We start from the raw sequence: 21,578 nt of genomic DNA, 5'->3' as shown, positions 1-21,578 counted from the left end.
TCTTTTCTAATATACTTTTATATGTTTTTTTGTTTGTTTTTTAAGTTGATTGGGGTGACATTGGTCAACATGAACATATAAGCTTCATGTGTGGGTTTCTATGTTACAAGATCTGTATAGTGTACTGTGTGCCCACCACCCAAAGTCAAATCTTCTCCTGTCACCTTACATTAGGACCTCCCTCCCCCATTCCACTTGCCACTCCTGGGAGGTAACGGTGACTTGAAGCTCTGAATGATGGTCTCTTCCAGAGAGGTTTTATTTTTGCCTCTAGCAAGCGGCTAGAATAGAGGCCAATTACCTCTCTCCAGTTGGAATTAACATGATTCTGAATTGGTTGTCAGTTCTTATGAGGGCTTGTTTTTTCCTATTTGCCCTATATCCAAGTATGTAGCCTTTGGGATACCAACCAAAGCCTGAGGTGTTTAGGGCCCCTCTATGTTGGAAAGCCCTGAATTCCAGTTTTTATCTTTCCAGGCCTGAGGGATGCCAGAAGCTTTTCTCAGCCTCTCAGCGGCAGCTTTTACTTTTGAAATTGGCAGTCACCAGGAGGGAAAATGTAGGCCTAAGTGTGGGTCTCACCTCTTGGCTCCTCTGTCTTGTCCCTACAATGTCTCACCGCCTTGGGAGCTCTTCATACTACCATACCTTCTTCATACAGATGTATTTCACATTTTCTTCAGCATTTTCTGCTTGTCCTCCTCAATAAGCGATTTGGTCTAAAACAGTGGTTCTCAACCTCCTGGTCCTTTAAAAACAGTTCTTCATGTTGTGACCTAATCATAAAATTATTTTCGTTGCTACTTCATAACTGTAATGTTGCTACTGTTATAAATCGTAATGTAAATATCTGATATGCAGGATGGTCTTAGGCAACCCCTGTGAAAGGGTCGTTCGACCGCCAAAGGGGTTGCGACCCACAGGTTGAGAGCCGTTGGTCTAAAACAACATAGCCATTGCTTAAAACATGGTCAGATTGTGTTTTAAAGCACGCTTACTCCTGGTGAATCCACACTCACTGACACTAATAGCTCTTAGTAGGTGTTCTGTTGTAAGTAGTTACCTGTTGTTTTGTGATATTGGAATATATGGTAAGCTCTCAGAAGTAGATCTTAGGAAGGGGATAAAGTAATATGAAAGTTCTTTATGTTGAAGCTTCTCTTTGAAAGAAATGTGGCCTGGCTGGCGTGGCTCAATGACCAGGAGGTCACAGTTCAATTCCAGGTCAGGGCACATGCCCAGGTTGTGCGTTCGATCCCCAGTGTGGGGCATGTAGGAGGCAGCCAATCAATGATTCTCTCTCATCACCAATGTTTTTCTCTCCCTCTCCCTTCCTCTCTGAAATCAATAAAAATATGAAATAGTAAATATCCCCAGTAATCAATATAGATTTGGTGTGATAGTGTATACATTTGACTTAATGTATTTTTCCAGAGGAGTACTAGTAAATACCTAAATCTACAGCTTCCCAAACTAGAAGTTGTAGCTTTGTATTATAAAACTAGAGGCCCGGTGCACAACATTAGTGCATTGGAGGGCGGGTCCCTCATCCTGGCCTGCGCCCTCTCACAGTCTGGCTAAGCTGGCAGTCGGACATCCCCCGAGGTGTCCTTAGCGCTGCTGCGTAGGCAGAAGAGGCTCCCGCCACTGCTGCTGCCCTCGCTAGCCACGAGCCCGGCTTCTGGCTGAGCTGCGCTCCCCCTGTGGAAGCACACTGACCACCAGGGGGCAGCTCCTGCATTGAACATCTGCCCCCTGGTGGTCAGTACACGTCATAGCGACCGGTCGTTCCACCATTTGGTCAATTTGCATATTAGCCTTTTATTCTATAAGATTATTACAAATGTTAGGCTGTACCAATTATAGAAAGTGAACTGTCCTCCTACCTCTTTGTGCATGGCATTGATACTTCGTGTGTCTTACAAGACTTGTCATTTTTCAAAGTGGGCATTCAAAACTTCATATCCCTAGATTGCTTTTGTGACTGTCTTATTATTTCTTTATTTATACCCTATATTTAAGCCAAGCTAGAACATTCATTATCTTCTAAGAGCACTTATTATTTTCGTGCTTTCTTCCCTTTTCTTGTTCTGTTCTCCATCTGGAATAAGTATGTTTTATCAAACTGCAGACCATCTCAAATGTCACCTTCTTAGAGACTATTATAGTCATTTTATGCACTCTTTTCCAAATCATAAATTTCTTGATGGAAATGGTCTTGCTTATCTTTCCATTATTTGTAAAATCTAAAAAAGTAGGAAATTGGTAAATGAAAATTGAGTTGTAAAGCAGAACTAAATTGACTGCCATCATACATAGATTGACTATCTCTTTTTGTGACTTGCTTTGTTATATCTTTAGGCCACTTACTATTTTATATGTTCATTATATTTATATGAAGTTGCAAATTATTAATTTTGACATGTTGAGGATATCAACTCATCACTTTAATTGAAAATACTTGCCTTTTAGTTTGTTTATACGTTTGTTTGTTTCCTGCCTATATAGATTTTATTTTTAGATTATGGAAACATTAGTGTCATTGAAAATACAGCCGAACCGGTTTGGCTCAGTGGATAGAGCATCGGCCTGCGGACTCAGGGGTCCCAGGTTTGATTCCGGTCAAGGGCACGTACCTTGGTTGCAGGCACATCCCCACTGGGGGGCGTGCAGGAGGCAGCTGATGGATCTCTCTCATCAATGTTTCTGGCTCTCTATCCCTCTCCCTTCTTCTCTGTAAAAAATCAATAAAATATATTAAAAAAAAAAAAAAAGAAAATACAAATGGTGCAGAAGGTATACATATAGTAAAGTTTCCTTCCACATGGCAATATTTTTAACATTCTGTCAATTTTCTTTCTTTTGTTTCTGGCATAAAAAGTCTGTTTTCTACCCCATGTCATTTAACAACTTGTCAATGTTTTTACAGTTCTTTTGTTTGATACATTTTTTACATGTAAATTGCTATTGCATCAGGATTCTGTGTGTATGTACAGTTTATGAAGTAGAGATACGTTTTACCCTGGGGCACTTTATTAAAAATGCAAGGTGTGAGGCCCAAGATTGATTTATTTATCCCAAATGACCATCCTTTCTTGTTCTATAACTGAGAATAACATTTTAAAAAAATGTTATTTATTTCAGCATTTTTCTCAATCTAATTCTGAGCCTTGGGTTTTCTGATAATATTAGTCTATGGAACTCTTCTTCTGTTTTATCACCTGTCTTTGATTTTTAAATCTTTCCTTTCTTCTTTTGAACTTTTAAGCACTGTTTTCTCCCTTTTTGTGCTTATATCATGTAACTGTTACAGAGTAAGAAATCACTAGACGCTTCCCAGTAGGAAAATGTGATAGTTTAGTACCTTTGTGTTAGGCTAACGTCTTATTTGCAGGGTGCTTGCTCTTTGTCAGTTACTTTGCTGGTAGCCCCCTTTGAAGGAGGTGGAGATGAAAACAGACCATCTTTGCCCGAGCCAGTTTGGCTCACTGGATAGAGCGTCGGCCTGCAGACCAAAGGGTCCTGGGTTTAATTCCAGTCAAGGGCAATTACCTTGGTTGCAGGTTCCTCCCCAGGCCAGGCCCTGGTCGGGCGCATGCAGGAGGCAACCAATCGATGTTTTTCTTGCACATCAATATTTCCCTCTGTCTCTCCCTCTCTCTTCCACTCTCTCTAAAAATCAATGGAAAAATATCCTCTGGTGAGGATAAAAAAAACACACAAATAAACAGACTATCTTTGCTGCCAAGGGACTCTGCCTGGCAGAAGAGACAGATGTATAGATAGTTATCATATAATGATAAGTACCATAGATGTTGTAAAAGTCATAAATGTCATGACAGCATATTTTTAAAAAGTTAATAAAGTAAAGCTGAAAATTTAATGAAGGAAAACTAAGTTAGTTTATGGACTTGTCTTCACTAGAACAGTTTAATTTACTCTGATCATTTCTATAGACAATATAGAGTAAATTTATGCATCATAGCTCTAAGTCATTATTGAATTAATGTTCCTTTTTAATATATGCAAAAAGTACATTGATTCTTTCTACACTTAATAGCATTCCATTACTTTTCAGACTTTTTTATCCCATAGTTAATATTGGCAACTGACTTTCTTTTCAGGAGCCTTCCTTCACAAAGAAATATTTTTTAGTCACTTACAAAGGGGACTTTATATGCAGTATGAATAGAACCACAAAATTATATTAAAGGTTGAATGCTGAAGTATCACCTAATGTCAGTAATGTTACTTTTATTTGACTTTTAGCTATGGAAGAGAAGTGGTCCAAGTTCATCACCCTTTTCCAGCCCAGCCTCATCCCGCTCCCAGACGCCAGAGAGGCCAGCAAAGAAAATAAGGTAATCACTTATTTGCTGTGTGGATTATTGGTCAGGAAATTTACTTGACTCTTAGGCTTTCTGATTTAGAGAATCAAATAAATTAACATCTAGAAGGACAGAGAAGTACCCAGAAGAATTGCTCTTATTTTTACAGTTCTTTATGCACTGAGTGTAGGGCCTCTGGTTCTCTTCTGCTGTACGAGTGACCGGGTGTAAGAGTAGAATAGAGTGAGCAGAGTGAATGTCCGCGGGCAGTAATCTTCATGTTCTGACTGCAGCTGACCCTCCAGGCCTACCTACAGTCCACTAGAATGCCACTCTCTTAGGGATTCTATCTATGCCTAGAACACTCAGTAACGTGGGAGGTTGTAAGGAAGGTTTTGAAGATAATTGATTTGTGCTTGTTTTAAGACAGTGGTTTCTCCATGATTTCCATGAACTACCCTCCCTTCATTTCTGAGGGAATTTTCTTTTGACTTTTTTTTTTTTGTCCTGGCATACTAAGATCTCAGATCATGGTTGTTCTAGACTTTGGCCAGTTGGGAGTTGGGAGGATATGTTATTCAGTATTTGTTGTCAGGAAGTCTTTCTAAACTTAATTCTGTGTTTTTCTCCTACAGAGAAGAGGAACTTTCCCATCATTCTAGTCCTTCAACTCCATTAGTAACTGACAAGGAGTCCCAGGGAGAAAGGGGTAAGTTAATAAATAGGCAAGAGTGGCTCCTGGTGATAGAAGTGTTTATGGAGAATGTATAGACTAGTACCTATTCAAATCATACTTTCAGCATTGCTGTGTAGAGGGCCTGGTATATACAGAGACAGAAGTTCTGTACTTCAGAGGTTTGTAGTCTGGTAAGGGAGGTGATAAGCAAATGCAGTATAACCCAGGGTAACTGTGGGATGGGGATAAGCTTAGGTTGAGGTATCTGTGAGCAATCCAGGAATTATTGCCCAGCAGTGGTATGCATGCATCTGGAGTAAGTCTTTCTGTACAGCCTCTTGACTATTAGGAATAATCTTGTAAACACTATCCATGAGCCCAGACTTTGGAAGATGAAGTTTTCAGAGATACCCAGTGAAAACTTAGTGTTATTAGTGTTACAAATCAGGGGGTATAAATACACCTATCTATTTCTTTTTTTTTTTTTAATATATTTTATTGATTTTTTTTACAGAGAGGAAGGGAGAGAGATAGAGAGTTAGAAACATCGATGAGAAACATCGATCAGCTGCCTCCTGCACATCTCCCACTGGGGATGTGCCCACAACCCAGGCACATGCCCTTAACCGGAATCGAACCCAGGACCCTCCAGTCCGCAAGCCGACGCTCTATCCACTGAGCCAAACCGGCTTCGGCCACCTATCTATTTCTGGAAGAAAACGACTATATTTCTTTCTTTAGTTGTAGATACAACCACATGGAAGAAACAGAACTTGAGTAATTCCCCACCTACACCTGGCAGCTCTGGGCAGCGTAAACGGAAGATTCAGCTGCTGCCCTCCAGGCGAGGGGACCAGCTGACCTTGGTATGGTCTTGTCCATTTACCCCTGCCCACCTTCTTAGCTCCTCTAAGTCTTAGGAAGGCTAAATACAGGTTTCTCCCAGTTTCTTATGATTGACTTGACTTCTCCTTTTTCTGTTGGGTAGCCTCCACCTCCCCAGCTTGGTTATTCAATTACTGCTGAGGACCTAGACTTGGAAAAGAAAGCTTCATTACAATGGTTCAACAAGGTCTTGGAAGATAAGACTGGTAAGGAATAAAGATGTTTCACACTCTAGGGAGGATTTGGGGGTTTTTTGGTCTATCTCATCTGAGAAATCCATGTGGGTCCTCAGTAAATCTGGAGAAAGTGAGCGCTGAGGTTGAGGAGAAGCATTTCTAAATGAGTTATTCTGAGACACTGAGCATTCCCATGCCCTGCAATATGCCACTGGAAAGAATTCCCAAACCAGGGAGGACAACTGAATCTTCTTGTTCTTCCTTAGATGCTGCCTCGAGCTCAGTCACTGAGAACCCACCTACCACTCAGCCTTTTACTTTTACCCTGCCTACTGCTGGGACTGCTCCCTCTCCAACCTCTCTCCCAGCCCCAAGCACTAATCCACTGTTGGAGAGCTTGAAGAAGATGCAGGATTCCCCGGGCCTAACATCCTTCCCAGGTGAGTGAGAGAGCTTCCCTTAGAGCAGTGGTTCTCAACCTTCCTAATGCCGCGACCCTTTAATACAGTTCCTCATGTTGTGGTGACCCCAATTTCATTGTTACAAATTGAACATAATTAAAGCATAGTGATTAATCACAAAAACAATATGTAATTATATATGTGTTTTCCGATGGTCTTAGGCGACCCCTGTGAAAGGGTCATTCGACCCCCAAAGGGGTCGAGACCCACAGGTTGAGAACCGCTGCCTTAGAGCATATGGCATCAATCTTTGTTGAGGTTGAAGTAAAAGCATTATGCCTGTCAGTCAATGGAAATTATAAGGATTGAACTTATTCTGGTTGACCAGACCTGAGCTGGTGTAAGCTTAAGAGCTTCAGGATTCTGTAATCAGGAAATTTTAGGGAAGGGGAGCTGTAACACTTAAGCTAGGAGAAGCTTAGTTTTGTTAGTCAAATGGCTCTTGATTTGAAACCTACTTCCTTAGCTGCTCTGAGCCTTGCCGTCATCTGTAAAATGAGAATAATGCTTACCTCATGAGGTAGCGCTGAATTGTAAATGTGATTACATGGTTGAGATGTCTTGTCACGTGCTTATTAGACCAAAGGCACAAGATAATATGAATTATTTGTCCCTCTAGGTTTCCAAGGGTCTGTTGATTGTTCCAGCCCTCTGCTTTCATAGCACTTCATATATACACACTCCTGTTATTTCACTTAACATGCAGTAGTTGTATGTTAGCTCTCAGCCTGTCCCAGGGCTCAGGGGCAGAGACTGTCTCATTCATTGTCATATGCTCTGCACTTAGCATATGGTAGTCAAGTATAGTAAATCTTTGTTAGATGAGTGAGGTGTATCTAGGTTATTAACTGGACTAAGTTTCCACACATTTAACCCAATTAGGCCAAGTTTTATCCCTTTCTGTATTCCTTAAGACCTATGAAGAGTGGAAATAACGAACACTTCCTTGATTTTTAGGTAATGAATGCTTTAAGGGCCGGTGGTATAGATTTAGTCTTATTTGTTGACTGACCCTTAAATCCCCAGCACTGTGCTGGGTACAGGGAGGATACAAAAGCATTGACTATCATCGTGTTTGAGATATTCAGAATTCACTTTCTCTACTCTTCTCCCCAGATGATTCAGCTGGAGTGGCAACTCCTGTGGCCCATTCGCCTCCGAAGACACCCAGCCTTCTGGGCCCTCTTGGCTCTTCACAGTCAGCGCCCCTTCCAGGCACCTCCTCAGACTCCAAACCCACAGTATCTTTCTTGGCGCTGTCCCCTACTTCTTCCATACCAGTCACTGACACCACCAAGTCACCTCAGGCTGAGACATCTGCCCCATCCCAGGCCCAGTCTGCCCCAGCCCCCAGCCCCAAGCCAAGTCTTCTGTTTGGAATGCTGAGCACTCCCCCTGCTAACCCTTCTGCCTCTGCAGCTCCTGCTGTGTTTTCAGCATCTCCCATGTTCAAGCCCATTTTTGAGGCCCCACCTAAAAGCGAGAATGAGGGCCCCTTGCCATGTAGCCCTTCCAAGGTCACAACCACAGCATCTTTTAGCTCTGCCCTTCCCACAACTACCAGCACCTCACCCATCACTTTCAAACCTGTTTTTGGCAGCATGGGGCCACCTACATCTGTGTCCTTGTCAACTCCCTTCTCCTTCAATCAGACAACTACTGCAGCCACAACCACAAATGCCCCTCTCTTCACTGGCCAGGCCAGTGCCACCTCAACAGTGGCTTCTGCGACCACAGCCAGCACCTCTGCCGACTCAGCTTCGAAGCCTACTTTTGGCTTTGGTGTGAGCAATGTGACCAGCACCATGAACAGCATGACTAGCACCACCACTTCCACCTCCCAGCCTTTCCTCTTTGGGAATCCCCCTGCCGCTGGTGCCAGCTTTACCCCAGCCACAGGCTCCATATTTCAGTTTGGCAAGCTTTCTGCCATTCCTACTTCAACGACAACGACCACCACCACCACCTTTGGCCAGTCCCTACCCAGTGCCGTGCAGGCAGCCACCAACAACAGCACCGCTGGCTTTAGTGGTTTTGGCAGCACCCTTACAACCTCAGCCCCGGTCACCACCAGCCAGCCTACCCTGACATTCAGTAGCTCTACCACCCCAACATTCAACATTCCCTTTGGCTCAAGCACCAAGGCCCCTCTCCCATCATATCCGGGAGCCAACCCCCAGCCTTTTGGGGCCACTGATGGGCAGCAACAGGGAGCTACCAAGCCAACGCTTGCCCCCAGCTTTGGCAACTCTTTCACTTTTGGAAACTCTGCAACCCCAGCCCCAACTGCAACTCCAGCACCAACCCCAACCCAGCCAGCCTTTGGCAACACTGCGCAGTCAGCTTTTGGTGGTTTGAAACCCACAGCCTCTGCCTTTGGCACCCCTGCCAGCACCCAGCCAGCCTTTGGCAGCACCACAGCTGCCTTCTCCTTTGGTGCAGCCACCACTTCTGGCTTTGGAGCTACAACCCAGACCACCAGCAGCGGGACCAGTAGTTCAGTGTTTGGCAGCACAGCACCATCGCCCTTCACATTTGGGGGCTCAGCAGCCCCAGCTGGCAGTGGGGGTTTTGGGATCAATGTGGCTACCCCAGGCACAAGCTCTACCTCTGGAGCGTTCAACTTTGGAGGAGGACAGAGTGGGACCACTGGCAACACAGCCCCCTTTGGGGGAGGCTTGAGTCAGAACACATTGGGCGCATCCAGCCAGAGCACACCCTTTGCCTTCAATGTGGCCAGCACGCCTGAGAGCAAGCCTGTGTTTGGAGGTGAGACTAGGAGTTGATTTGGTCCGCTGTGCCAGGCACTGTTTTAAGTGCCAGCATAGTCTCCACTCTTATGGAGCTTTATGTTATGGTTGTGAAAAGACAGGCTTAAATATATAAATGTCAGATAACAATGTCTTGATAAAATACGTAATTACTGACTGTAGAGGAGCTAATTAGGTAATCAAGGAAGGCCTTTCTGACGAGATAAATTTAAGCCAAGACTATTTGTGACAGAAAGTGGTTGCAAGTGCAGGTGGGTAGGTGTGTGTGAGAGCTTTGCAGGCACAGGGAGAGCGCAAAGGCCCAAAGGCAGAAACAAGCCTGGTATGAACAGATAAAAGCAAGGTGTGGCTAGAAGTTTAAAAGTGTAGATGGTATGAAAAGAGGTGAGAGGTAGGCAGAATTGAAGATCATCCATGGCCAGGGTTTAAATGTTTGGATTTTAAGTACTAAGGGCAATCACTGTAGAATTTCAAGCAGAAGAATGAAGTGATTTTACTTGCCATATGAAAGATGAATGAGAAGTTTTGATCCTGATAGTTTATATTTTCTTCATTAGAGATCTTGGGGAGTGGATTACAGTGAAGTGTGTACAGAGGAGAGCCTCTTAAATAGTCATTTTGGAGAGTGGAAAGGAAGGTAATGAGAAAGTAATACAACTAACTGCCGTGCAGTTTGAGGGCTGGAAAATTGTTATGAATTTAAAGTGAGACCAGTTAGCACTGTTTTTCCCTAGCAACTTTCAGTCATTGAGGTATAGATCTAAAATAAGTAGGTAGCTGGTAAAACCCAACCTGTTTAAACTCAAGCAAATATAGCAGGAGGGGCAGTGAACTTGGAGGTCTTAATGAGATTAAGGAAATGCAGGACTAGAAACAGCTGGGAAAAGAGTACAGTAGTTGCAGTTAAGATAGGGGAGCTAGAACAGTTCCTGGTGGTGATAGGTGTAGGTGGTGGAGGTTGGATAGAGGAATAGATTGGGGTAGCAAGGTCTGGGCCTCAGGGATCAAGAAAGATACTTATACCACATTGGGCTGAGACAAGTACATGTGAGAGAATGCAGCCTTCCCTGAAAGGGGCTGTAGAGAAAGCGTCACTACTGAGCATCAGGATTCAGTGAGGGAGGGCAAGGGAGTTTGCTGATGACTGACCCCATGGGCAGATTAGGCAACCTACAGGGTGGATTGGAGTGGTGGTGAGTTTGGTGGAAGGCTCTGGTTTCTGGAGGGGAGGGTATAACTGGTAAAACCCAACCTGTTTAACAGGGAGAAGAGGAATAACATGATTAGTCCTGATAGAAGGAGGGAGGTAACCTAGTCCTTTTGGTGGCTGAACCAGAGCTAAGATGTCCTGTGGGGAATGCCCATACAGAGAGCAGATCTCTGCAAGGTTCATTACCATCTGCTTTGATACCCTCTGCTCATTGGCCTGGTCTCTACAGTTCTCTGCTTTTTCTTCATTCTAGGCACCTCCACACCCACCTTTGGTCAGAACACCCCTGCCCCTGGAGTGGGCACATCAGGAAGCAGCCTCTCCTTTGGGGCATCCTCAACACCCACCCAAGGCTTTGTTGGCGTCGGACCTTTCGGTAAGCTTGGCAAGTCTCTCTGTTGCCAGCATGGCCTGCTTATTCTTCTCTGAAGAGGGAGTAGGGTGGGGTGGGCTGGTAGCTTCCTGGCTCTCTGAGGCCTTCTCCGGAAAGTCAGGCTGAAAGCATGAGAAAGATGTGGCCAGATTGAGAGTCCAGCACAACCAAGGTTTGGAGTTGGCGGCAGACAGCAGAGGAGCCTTTTGGGGCTGAATTTCCTGGATCCCTGGAAAGCCAGGTAAAATTGTCTTCTGGGCCTCTCCCAGACTATCTGTGATTTGGGGTTTTGCCTTTTCAATAGGCCCCTCTCCCAGCGCAATTGATACAGCTTTGGAAGCCCCCCCCCTCTTCAAGCACCCACAGTCCTGTTGGCCTAACTTTCCAGAGATTGGGGCAACCAAAGAAATGCTTTCAGGTAGCAGCTGCCCTGATGAGATTTTGTTGAATCTTTCCAGGATCGACGGCCCCTTCATTTTCCATTGGTGCAGGATCCAAGACCCCAGGGGCTCGACAGCGACTGCAGGCCCGAAGGCAGCACCCCCGCAAGAAATAGTGTTTGTCCCTTGCCTCCATTCCACCCACCCCTTGCCCAAATCTGGACCTTGGTACCTGCTAGGAAGAGCCTCTAACCCATCAAGTTCCATACAGCAAACCTGGCTTCAGCCACCAGGGAGGTAGTAGCAGCCCTGGGGGCCATTTCCCTCTCTCAGAGGAAGCGGAAGCCTCAGGCCTCTTGGTGGAAGGGGAGGATGTGGCAGGGCAGAAGCCTGATACCTTTACTTGAACAGTTCCACTGGTGAGGCTGGAGAGAACTAAAGAAACATCTGTACATACTGTCCACTTACTTCCCTCACTTGTTTAGTATATAAGCTTAGTCAGGCAGCCTTCCTTCCCACCTTTTCCCCAGCGAGCCATCTTTGCTGGAGGGTAGTAGGTAGAGCCCTGCCCACCTCTCTCTCTGGTATGCATTTAGTGGGATTGGGGGAAATGGATTATCCCTAAAGCTTTACCTTGCTTGGCTTGGCTATAAAAAGTGGTTCTCTGGTCCCTTTAGGGGACTGTTTCCCCATTTCTTGCTTTGTCCCTCAACTGGCTCCTTGCAGGATCTATTGCTTTTTAAATGATCTTGAATCAAGCTTTGCCTTGAAGACCCCAGTGGATGCTGCTCCTGCTATTTCACTTCCTCTTGCCAAGTCTGAGTCAGTGTTTTGTCCCTAATCCTATCTGGCAGTTCGGCCCCTAAAAGCTTGGTGGCTCAAGACTGTTAGCCTGGCAGATCCAGGGGTGATTCCCTCACTCCAGGGAGGAAAGCTCTTGGAGCAGACAGGATGCCCACCGCTGCTTTCAGCTGCCTCCTCACCCACTATCCCTGCTGGCCTCATTGGGCACGTCTGCCTCTCTGGCACTGTATGTTTAAAGCCTTGTCCTGTGTTACTTTGTCTGATGCTCATGTCTATTTCTCTTTGAATCGAGTTTGGAGGAAGAATTGAATTGTATGAGTGGCGGCATGTTGGTAGTGCCGGACTTATCTGTTTCAAGTTTCTGGGACTTAGCTAATTGAATGTGGAAAGTAGCACCACTTTACGGCTACAAGTGCCAACTCCTGAATTTTCAAATGGTGTTTTGACTTTAAGGGCTGGCAGCCCAGGAGGATAGGGCCAAGGGGAAGCAAAGACCTCATCTCTTCCCTCTGCTGTTTCTCTCTCCTACCTACCTGACCTCACAGGAGGCTCGAACACCCCTAGTATATGTTAGAAAACCTAAATTAATGAGCCACACTTTCAAATTCTTAGTCGCCACCCCCTCTCCCCTCAACCCTTCCTTTCTTTGTTTCAAAGCCACATACCCCAGGCCTAAGAGCCTTGCTGCCATGCCCATCCTCTTTGGGAGAAGTATGAATGCGTGTGTCTAAATTAAAAGAAAAAATATTTAAACATTTTTTAACAAAATAAAAATTTATTTTTGTATTTAAGCTAAATTGCCTTTTAAATTCCTTCAAGCTTGGTTCATTGAGGTGGTTAAGTATAAATGCTGTTGATTAGGAATTAGCTGTATAGTTAAGTTATGCCTGTGTGAAGAAGAGGCTCTAGTGCTGTCCCAGACAGCTTTCCTGGGGTGACTAGAGCTCCTTCTGGACACATTATGTAAAATGTAATTCTTTTTTTTTATAAATAATGTGATGTAGATGTAACTAGTCCCCCTCACCCTTTTGTGACTGAGGTTGAAAGTTTTGTGGCAGGGGACTGACTGCTCCCCACCCCCTAGAAGAGCTCTGTTAATACTTAACTGTCTGTGGAGCTGAGGAGGGAGCCTGAACCTCAAGTCTCAAATACCTACTAGAATTGGAGGGGTGTGGTGGGGCACGGGCCTAGAAATCAAGCTTCTACCTATACCTTAAGTAAGGTAGACCCTCTTAGTTTTAGTACTCTAAGCTAGTTTACCTCAGTTCCACAGGCAGGGCAGTTGGTCCAGGAACCCCCTGAAGAGGGTTCCTGGCACAGCCTGAGTGTGAGTGTGTGTGTGTATGTGTACATGTACGTGCACTGGACAGGAACGGGAGGCTGGGACTTTCCATTACAAATAAAGACTTAATTCCTGTGAGTCTAGTTGGAATTTTTAGTATGAATGTGAGATTTTTCTCCTTGCTTATGTCATTAAGAATAAAAAAAAACTGTGATCTATCGTAGACCATGTCCTGCCTTTTATTTTTGTGGGTAGCACTTCTCGCAACAGCAAGAACATGGCTCTGGGAAGGTACGAAAAGGACGAGGCAATCCGCTCTGTCTTCCCAGCTGGAGAAACAGGGCTATCAATTTCCTTCCTATAGCAACAAAAAGAACAGAACCTTTCAAAAACTAAACTGATGCCTGGGGCTGGGGGCTAAGCCGAAGGGAGAACCAGTGTCATCCCTTCCTCCACCCAAGAAGTCAAAGTTTTGAGCACCTGCTTTGTGCAAGGTAGCATGCTAGGAGCAGCTGCTGCATTTCGCCGCCGCCTCTTTTTCTTCGGAGCTGGGCTAGGGCTGGACCTAAGTTCTGGTGCTGATACTTCGGCCTGTGAAACTGAGCTAGAAGAAAAGTATAAGTTAGATGTGTCCCAGTCTTCTATCATCTTCCCAGCAGGCCCCCTGCTCACCTTGGCACCTCTACCCGTTCAAGTACAGCAATGAAGAAGCCACCAGTGAGTGTGGTCTCAGGGGAGGCCCGGAGACAGTGTTCTGCCCCTGGAAAAGTGTTAAGGCCTCGGTGGGGCCAGGAGGGTAGGACAGGAGCTAACCTGTGGAGAAGAGCACACAGACTTCTAGGTAAAAGAGCAGCCCTCTCCCCTCCCCAAGACCCTAGTGGAAAGCCAACTACCTAAAGGTTCCCGAACTCTGCTGTAGGGCCTCCTGTACCACATCTTCATTCTCCTCTTGACAAAGGGAACACGTGGAGTAGACCAGGCGCTGCAGGGAGGGGAAAGTGAGCGCATGGCACAGAGCTCGCTGCTGGAACCCTGCCAGGGCACGCAAACGTTCCTTGCTAGGTAAACCTGTCCCAGGCTCCTCCAGCTGTCTAGTCAACATACCTAGGGAAAGAGTGTTTTCATTAAATTCATTCTGAAATCCCCACTTTATAAGAACATTTGCCCAGGGTCACAAGACAATTCGAGTCAGAACTAAATAAAGCCAAGACCTAAATGAACTGCTACCACTCTTCCACTCTAAGGCCGCTCTTGATCTGTTGGTCCCTAGGCTATGAATTCTCCCCATCTCACCAGAGCCACTACAGGAAGGATCCAGCAAAATGTACTGGACCTGACGATAACGCTGGTCTGAGGGTGAAACTGCCAGGAAGTCCTCTTCGGCTAGCTGGCAGCACGAGACTCCAGCCCGGGCCAGCAGAGTAGCCATAGACGCCAGCCGCTTGGCATCCAGGTCAAAGGCAAAGATCTTCCTACAGACAAGGCCAGAGTTGAGGTTAACTGAGTTTATACACCATCTAATGGACATTAAGTTGGGACATGCAGAAGGTAACATTTACACAGCCTGAAAGGACTAAGGAATTCACTTCTCACACCTGCAACCCACTGGGAAGCTTATTTGGGGGCTATACCAGGAACTGCTCTAAGTCCAGAGGGAAATATTTAAAGGAAAATCTTCCTTTCAGCCTTCAGACCTATTGGGAAGACGAGTTCCTTATTTCTCACCAGCTAAAGGATCCGACCCCATTCCCTCCCTTTGTCTGACCATGGCACTCACCCTTGGTTCTTCAGAAGAGCAGCCAAGTGACTGGTCTTATTGCCCGGGGCAGCACACGCGTCAATGACATGGGACCCTGGGGGCGGGGCCAGCAGCATGGCTGGGAGACAGCTAGCCTGGCAGGGCAAAGCACAACTGCTGGTGAACAGACTCCAAGCTGGTCACTTCTACACATTCTTTCCTTTTCCACCCACCGTCCCTACCTTGTCTTGTAAGATGAGGTGACCTGCTTGGTACAGTGGATGTTCATGCAGATCTGTTTGGGCAGGAAACACAAGCAGCTCTGGCAACAAGGGATCCAGAAGAAAACACTTCCCTTTGAGGGCCCTTAGGTCCTCAAGGCTGTCAGGGAACAAGAACCATTCATTCAACATTTTTTTAATTGTCCCATGCAAGGTACCAGGATGGGCATTTTACATGTTACCTAACATGTTAACTTCATTCATGCAATAAATGTTTAAGGCTGAACTAAACAGGATAATAAGACAGAGTCTGGGTTCTCAGACCAGACTCTGGTTTCAGGATCCCACCTCAGCCATTTATCAGCAGTGGAAGCAGGAGCAAGTGCCCTTATCTCAGGCTGTTTGCACTTTTATAAAATAGTAGCTGTGAAGATTAAATACATTAATGCATGCGAAATACTAGGTGTACTGGTTAATAATGCAGATTTTTTTCCAATAGATGGAGTTACACATGTTGATATATATGCGATTTGATATGTATGCTATTTTGTTGTATTGACAACAAGCTTCAAACCATCATATGTCAAATTTGCTGAAGGTGTTAACATCATAGATATTTTTACACTTAAAAGTGTCGAATTTCATGCCAAAAAAAAGCATTTGCGGGAAGTTTTAATCCACTACTTTATTTTGAAGAAAAGTGCTGCTGAAAGTTTCATATACTTCGGGAAGCTTATGGTGAACATGCTCCATCTCAAGATACTTGTGAACGCTGGTTTAAACGCTTTAAAAGTGATGATTTCGATGTGAAAGACAAAGAACGTCCAGGTCAACCGAAAAAGTTTGAAGACCAACAATTACAAGCATTATTGGATGAAGATGCGTGTCAAACTCAAAACAACTTGCAGAAAGATTAAACATTGCTCGGCAAACAATGTCCAATCATTTACAAGCAATGGGAAAGATTTTAAAGCAGCGGTTCTCAACCTGTGGGTCACGACCCCTTTGGCGGTTGAACGACCCTTTCACAGGGGTCGCCTAAGACCATCCTGCATATCAGATATTTACATTACAATTCATAACAGTAGCAACATCACAGTTATGAAGTAGCAATGAAAATAATTTTATGGTTGGGTCACCATATGAGGAACTGTATTTAAAGGGCCACAAGGTTGAGAACCACTGTTTTAAAGGAAGGAAAATGGGTGCCACATCAACTGAACGAAAGACAAACGGAAAACCAAAAAGTCATCAGTAAAGTTGCTTCAACGGCACGAAAGAAAGTCTTTTTTGCATCAAATTGTGACTGGCAATGAAAAGTGGATTTATTTTGAGAATCCCAAATGCACAGATCATGGGTTGACCCAGGTCAACCATCAACATCGACTGCAAGGCCAAATCGTTTTGGAAAGAAGACAATGCTCTGTGTTTGGTGGGATCAGGAAGGTGTGGTGTATTATGAGCTTCTAAAACCAGGTGAAACCGTGAATACTGATCACTACTGACAACAAATAATCAATCTAAACCATGCTTTGATCGAGAAACAACTAGAATGGGCCAGAAGACACGGCAGGGTAATTTTGCTTCATAATGACGCACCATCACACACTTCAAAATCAGCTAAAAACATTAAAAGATCTTGCCTGGGAAGTATTAACCCACCCACTGTATTCACCAGGCCTTGCTCCTTCAGATTGCCACTTGTTCCGATCGATGACACATGCACTTTCTGAGCAGCACTTCAAAACATACGAAGAGCCGAAACCGGTTTGGCTCAGCGGATAGAGCGTTGGCCTGCGGACTGAAAGGTCCCAGGTTCAATTCCGGTCAAGGGCATGTACCTGGGTTTCGGGCACATCCCCAGTGGGAAATGTGCAGGAGGCAGCTGATCGATGTTTCTCTCTCATTGATGTTTCTGGCTATCTCTCTCCCTTCCTCTCTGTAAAAAATCAATAAAATATATTAAAAAAACAAAAACAAAAAACATACGAAGAAGTGGAAAATTGGGTCTCGGAATGGTTTGCCTCAAAACAAGAAAAGTGCTATTGGGACGGTATCCACAAATTACCTGAAAAAAGGGGAAATGCGTAGCTAGCGATGGACATTACTTTAAATAAAGAACTTTTGATGTTTCTCTTGAAATTAATGTGTTTCCTTTGATTACAAAATCCGCTATTATTAACAGGTACACCTAGTACTTAGAAAAATAGATGGCACAAATTAGGCACTCAATAAATGTTAGCCGTTACTGCTAAAACAACCTTAAGGAGAAGTTATTTCGGGGGGAATTGGACAGGGAAGGGTATGTGTAGGGCAGATAAGTATTGAGCTGACTCCTGATGGATGAGTTAGTAATGTGAGAAGCTAAGATGAAAACTACATTCACTAAACTCTGTAAAGGAGCACTGTCCACTCCACCCTGACCCACATAGAAACAGGCCTAGAGAATAGTGTCCCAGTTCAGAAAGCTATCAAGCAGCAGAGCTGGAATTCAAACCCACACACAGCCATTCTCTACTCTACCTCCCTGGTTTCTAAGCAACATGCTCCAGGCAGAAGGGGGAACACCTAAAACAGATGTGGGGGAGGGGCAAAGGCGCTTCCCAGAGCTGTCAGAGGACAGGGGAGAGGTGGGAAAGCATCAGAGCAGAGAGTGGCAATCATTGTGGGAACAGCAGGTGCACAGAGTGGCATGGCAGATGGGCCTGGAGAGGAAGCAGGGGGGACAGTACAATGGCGAGTCAAGAGAGGGTTTTCAGCAGGGAAGTAACACATCGGATATGGTTTCAGATCTTTCGGCAGCCAAATCAGGATGAGTGCCTAAACCTAGGTAATGTCCAGAAGGACAAAAAGAAAGGTGTAGATTTGAGAAAAATGCTGAAGGCAGAGTAGTGAGTGACTGGAGGGAGAGGAAGAAAGCATCTAGGATGACTCAGTGTCTGGTTTGATCAAATGAGTGCATAATTATACCTGCTAGGTTAAAATAGGGAATGCAGAAGGTGCAAAGTTCAGGGATACAAGGATGGTTCAAATTAATCAATGTGATACAGCACATTAAGAAAATGAAGGCTTGCCCTAGCCAGTCTGGCTCAGTGGATAGAGCATTGGCCTGCGAACTGAAGGGTCCTGGGTTCAATTCCGGTCAAGGGCACATGCCCGGGTTGTGGGCTTGATACCCTGTGGGGGCCATGCAGGAGGCAGCCAATCAATGATTCTCTTGTCATTGGTGTTTCTATCTCTCCCTCTCCCTTCCTCTCTGAAATCAATACAAATACATTTTTTAAAAAATGAAGGGTTTATCACAAAAACTCTAAATAAAGTTGGTATAGAAGAAATGTACTTCAACATAATAAAGGCCATATAGGACAAGCCCACAGCTAATATCATATCAATGGTGAAAAGCTGAAAGCTTTTCCTCTAAGATCAGGAACAAGACAAGGCTACTTTTAATCAACAGTATTGGAAGTCCTAGCCAGAGCAATTAGGCAAGAAAATAAAGGCATCTAAATTGGAAAGGAAGACGTAAAATTGTCATTATTTGCAAATGACATATATATAGAAAACCCTAAAGACTCCACCAAAAACCTCTTAGAATTAGTAAACAAGATCAGTAAAGTTGCAGGATGCAATATCAATATGCAAAAATATGGTGCATTTCAATACACTAATTATGAACTATCAGAAATTTTAAAAGAAGCCCATTTATAATTGCCTCAAAAAGAATAAAATACCTCAGAATAAATTTAACCAAGGAGGAAAAAGACCTGCACACTGAAAACTATATAAGATATTAATGAAAGATATTCCATGCTCATGGGTTGGAAGAATCTATGCTAATAAAGGGTAATATGCTAATTAGACCAGACATCTTCCGGATATTCTTCTGGATGTCCTTCCGGACAAAGTCATGGTTGCGGGGCAGAGACAGGGGCAGTTAGGGGTAATCAGGCTGGCAGGGGAGAGCAGTTAGGGGGATCAGGCCGGCAGGGGAGGGCAGTTAGGGGCGACCAGGCAGGTAGGTAAGCAGTTAGGAATCAGCGGTCCCGGATTGCAAGAGGATGTCCAACTGCCGGTTTAGGCCTGATCCCACAGGCAGTTGGATATCCCCCGAGGCATCTCGGATTGGAGAGGGTGCAGGCCGGGTTGAGGAGAGACCCCCCCCCCCTCCCCTGTGCACGAATTTCGTGCACTGGGCCTCTAGTATTGTTATGATGTCCATATTACCCACAGCAATCTACACATTCGATGCAATCCCCATCAAAATTCCAGTGGCATTTTTCAAAGAAATAAAACAAATAATCCTAAAGTTTGTATGGAACCACAAAAGACCCAAATAGCCAAAGTAATCTTCAGAAAAAACAACAAAGCTGGAGGCAGCACGCTCCCTAATTTCACACAATATTACAAGACTATAATAAAACAGTATGGTATTGGCATAAAAACAGACACATGGATCAATGAAACAGTACAGAAGGCCCAGAAATAAACCCACACATATGTGATCAATTTATGACAAAGGTGCCAAGAATATACAATGGGGAAAGGACAGTCTTTTCAATAAATGGTGTTGGGAAAACTGGACAGTCACATGCAAAAGAATGAATGAAACTGGACCATTCCTTTATGCCACATACAAAAATCAACTCAAAATGGAGTAAAGACTTGAATGTAAGACCAAAAATCATAAAACTCCTAGAATAAAACATAGGTGGTAAGCTCCTTGACATGGATCTTGGTAATGATATTTTGGATTTGACACCAAAAACAAACAAGTAGGACCACATCAAACTAAAAAGCTTCTGTACAACAAAGGAAACTATCAACAAAATGAAGGTACAACTTATTGAATGATAGAAAATAGTATATGCAAATCATATATTTGATAAGGGATCAAAATCCAAATCCAAAATATATAAAGAACTCAATAGCTAACAACAACAACAAACAATCCAATTAAAAAATGGGCAAAGGATAATAGACATTTTCCCAAAGAATATAAACAGATGGCCAACAGGTACATGAAAAAAAGGTTCAATATCACCTCCTATCTGCTAGAATGAGTTATAAAACACACAATAAGTATTGGCAAGGATGTGGAGAAAAAAGAACGCTTGTGCACTGTTGGTGGGAATGTAAATTCCAAATGGGAAACAATATAGAGGTTCCTCAACAATTTAAAAACAAAACTACCATATGATCCAGCAATTTCACTTTTGAGTATTTACCTCAAGGAAAGCACTAATTTGAAAGATATATGCACCCCCATGTTCACTGCAGCATTATTTACAATGGCCAAGACATAGAAGCAGCCTAAGTGTCCATCAATGGATGAATTAAAATGTGACATACACATAGTGAAATATTATTCAGTCATAAGAAATACCTTGCCATTTTCCTTCTTTCCTTTTTTTAGTGTAAGTTGGATGGACCTTAATGGCAAAGTCAGAGAAAGACAAATACCATATGACCTCATTTATATGTGGAATCCTAAAACAAAAAACCCCCCAGAACTCATAGATACAGAGAACATATCTGGGGGTTGGGGGACAAAATGGGTGAAGGGAGTCAAAAGGTACAAATTTCCAATTATTAAATAAATCATGAGAATGTAATGTGCAGTATGGTGAATAGTTAATACTGTACTGCATATTCGAAAGTTGTTAAGAGAATAAATCTTAAAAGTTTGTATCACAAGAAAAAAAATTTTTGTAACTGTATGGTGGTAGATGTTAACTAGACTTACTGTGATCATTTTGCAATATATACAAATATCAAATATATACATTTCACTGTACCCCTGAAACTAACATAATGTTATAGGTCAATTATACCTCAATTTAAAAAAAAATACTGCAAAATAATCCAATAACTTGTTTAAGCATATTTTTTGGAAGAATTACTTTTAAATCTTGAATTTTGAATAAATGTTACTGAACAACAAAAAAAGGTGCAAAATTCAGAGGATGGATGAATTCAGTCTGACATATGCTGAGACTGTAAAGCACTGATATGAACCTGAGGGTATGAATACAAGAGAGAAGTCTAGACTGGGGGGCAAGGATCATCAGGTAAGAATTAGGAATTAGAGCTAGAGAAGAAATTGAGGGATGGATACATTAGAACAGTGGTCGGCAAACTCATTAGTCAACAGAGCCAAATATCAACAGTACAACGACTGAAATTTCTTTTGAGAGCCAAATTTTTTAAACTTAAACTATATAGGTAGGTACATTGTTATTAACTTAATAAGGGTACTCCTAAGGCTTAGGAAGA

At 43.7% G+C, this 21,578-nt stretch overlaps 2 protein-coding genes across 4 annotated transcripts in view; one reads left to right on the top strand and one right to left on the bottom strand.

Annotated features, from left to right (window-relative positions):
- Nucleotides 1-13,569, top strand: part of LOC102436649 (nuclear envelope pore membrane protein POM 121C) — a 24,609-nt gene extending 11,040 nt beyond the window's left edge. For 2 of the 3 annotated variants that reach the window (XM_023753474.1, XM_014455387.2), the window contains 8 exons: nucleotides 4,270-4,361; nucleotides 4,964-5,037; nucleotides 5,746-5,870; nucleotides 5,993-6,095; nucleotides 6,332-6,505; nucleotides 7,643-9,295; nucleotides 10,761-10,883; nucleotides 11,185-13,569. In XM_023753474.1, coding sequence (XP_023609242.1) covers nucleotides 4,270-4,361; nucleotides 4,964-5,037; nucleotides 5,746-5,870; nucleotides 5,993-6,095; nucleotides 6,332-6,505; nucleotides 7,643-9,295; nucleotides 10,761-10,883; nucleotides 11,185-11,561 — 2,721 coding nt within the window. In that variant the 3' untranslated portion in view covers nucleotides 11,562-13,569. The remainder of the gene's footprint in view (nucleotides 1-4,269; nucleotides 4,362-4,963; nucleotides 5,038-5,745; nucleotides 5,871-5,992; nucleotides 6,096-6,331; nucleotides 6,506-7,642; nucleotides 9,296-10,760; nucleotides 10,884-11,184) is intronic. The other variant, XM_006088250.3, reaches the window with a different exon arrangement.
- Nucleotides 13,053-21,578, bottom strand: part of NSUN5 (NOP2/Sun RNA methyltransferase family member 5) — a 10,372-nt gene continuing 1,846 nt past the window's right edge. Inside the window, 7 exon segments of the mRNA XM_006088251.3 lie at nucleotides 13,053-13,704; nucleotides 13,827-13,950; nucleotides 14,019-14,159; nucleotides 14,240-14,450; nucleotides 14,640-14,818; nucleotides 15,124-15,239; nucleotides 15,327-15,465. Coding sequence (XP_006088313.2) covers nucleotides 13,693-13,704; nucleotides 13,827-13,950; nucleotides 14,019-14,159; nucleotides 14,240-14,450; nucleotides 14,640-14,818; nucleotides 15,124-15,239; nucleotides 15,327-15,465 — 922 coding nt within the window. The 3' untranslated portion in view covers nucleotides 13,053-13,692.

Source organism: Myotis lucifugus, unplaced genomic scaffold (genome assembly GCF_000147115.1).
Source record: "Myotis lucifugus unplaced genomic scaffold, Myoluc2.0 scaffold_45, whole genome shotgun sequence".
Taxonomy (NCBI): domain Eukaryota; kingdom Metazoa; phylum Chordata; class Mammalia; order Chiroptera; family Vespertilionidae; genus Myotis; species Myotis lucifugus.
This window is presented reverse-complemented; position numbering and strand designations above follow the sequence as displayed.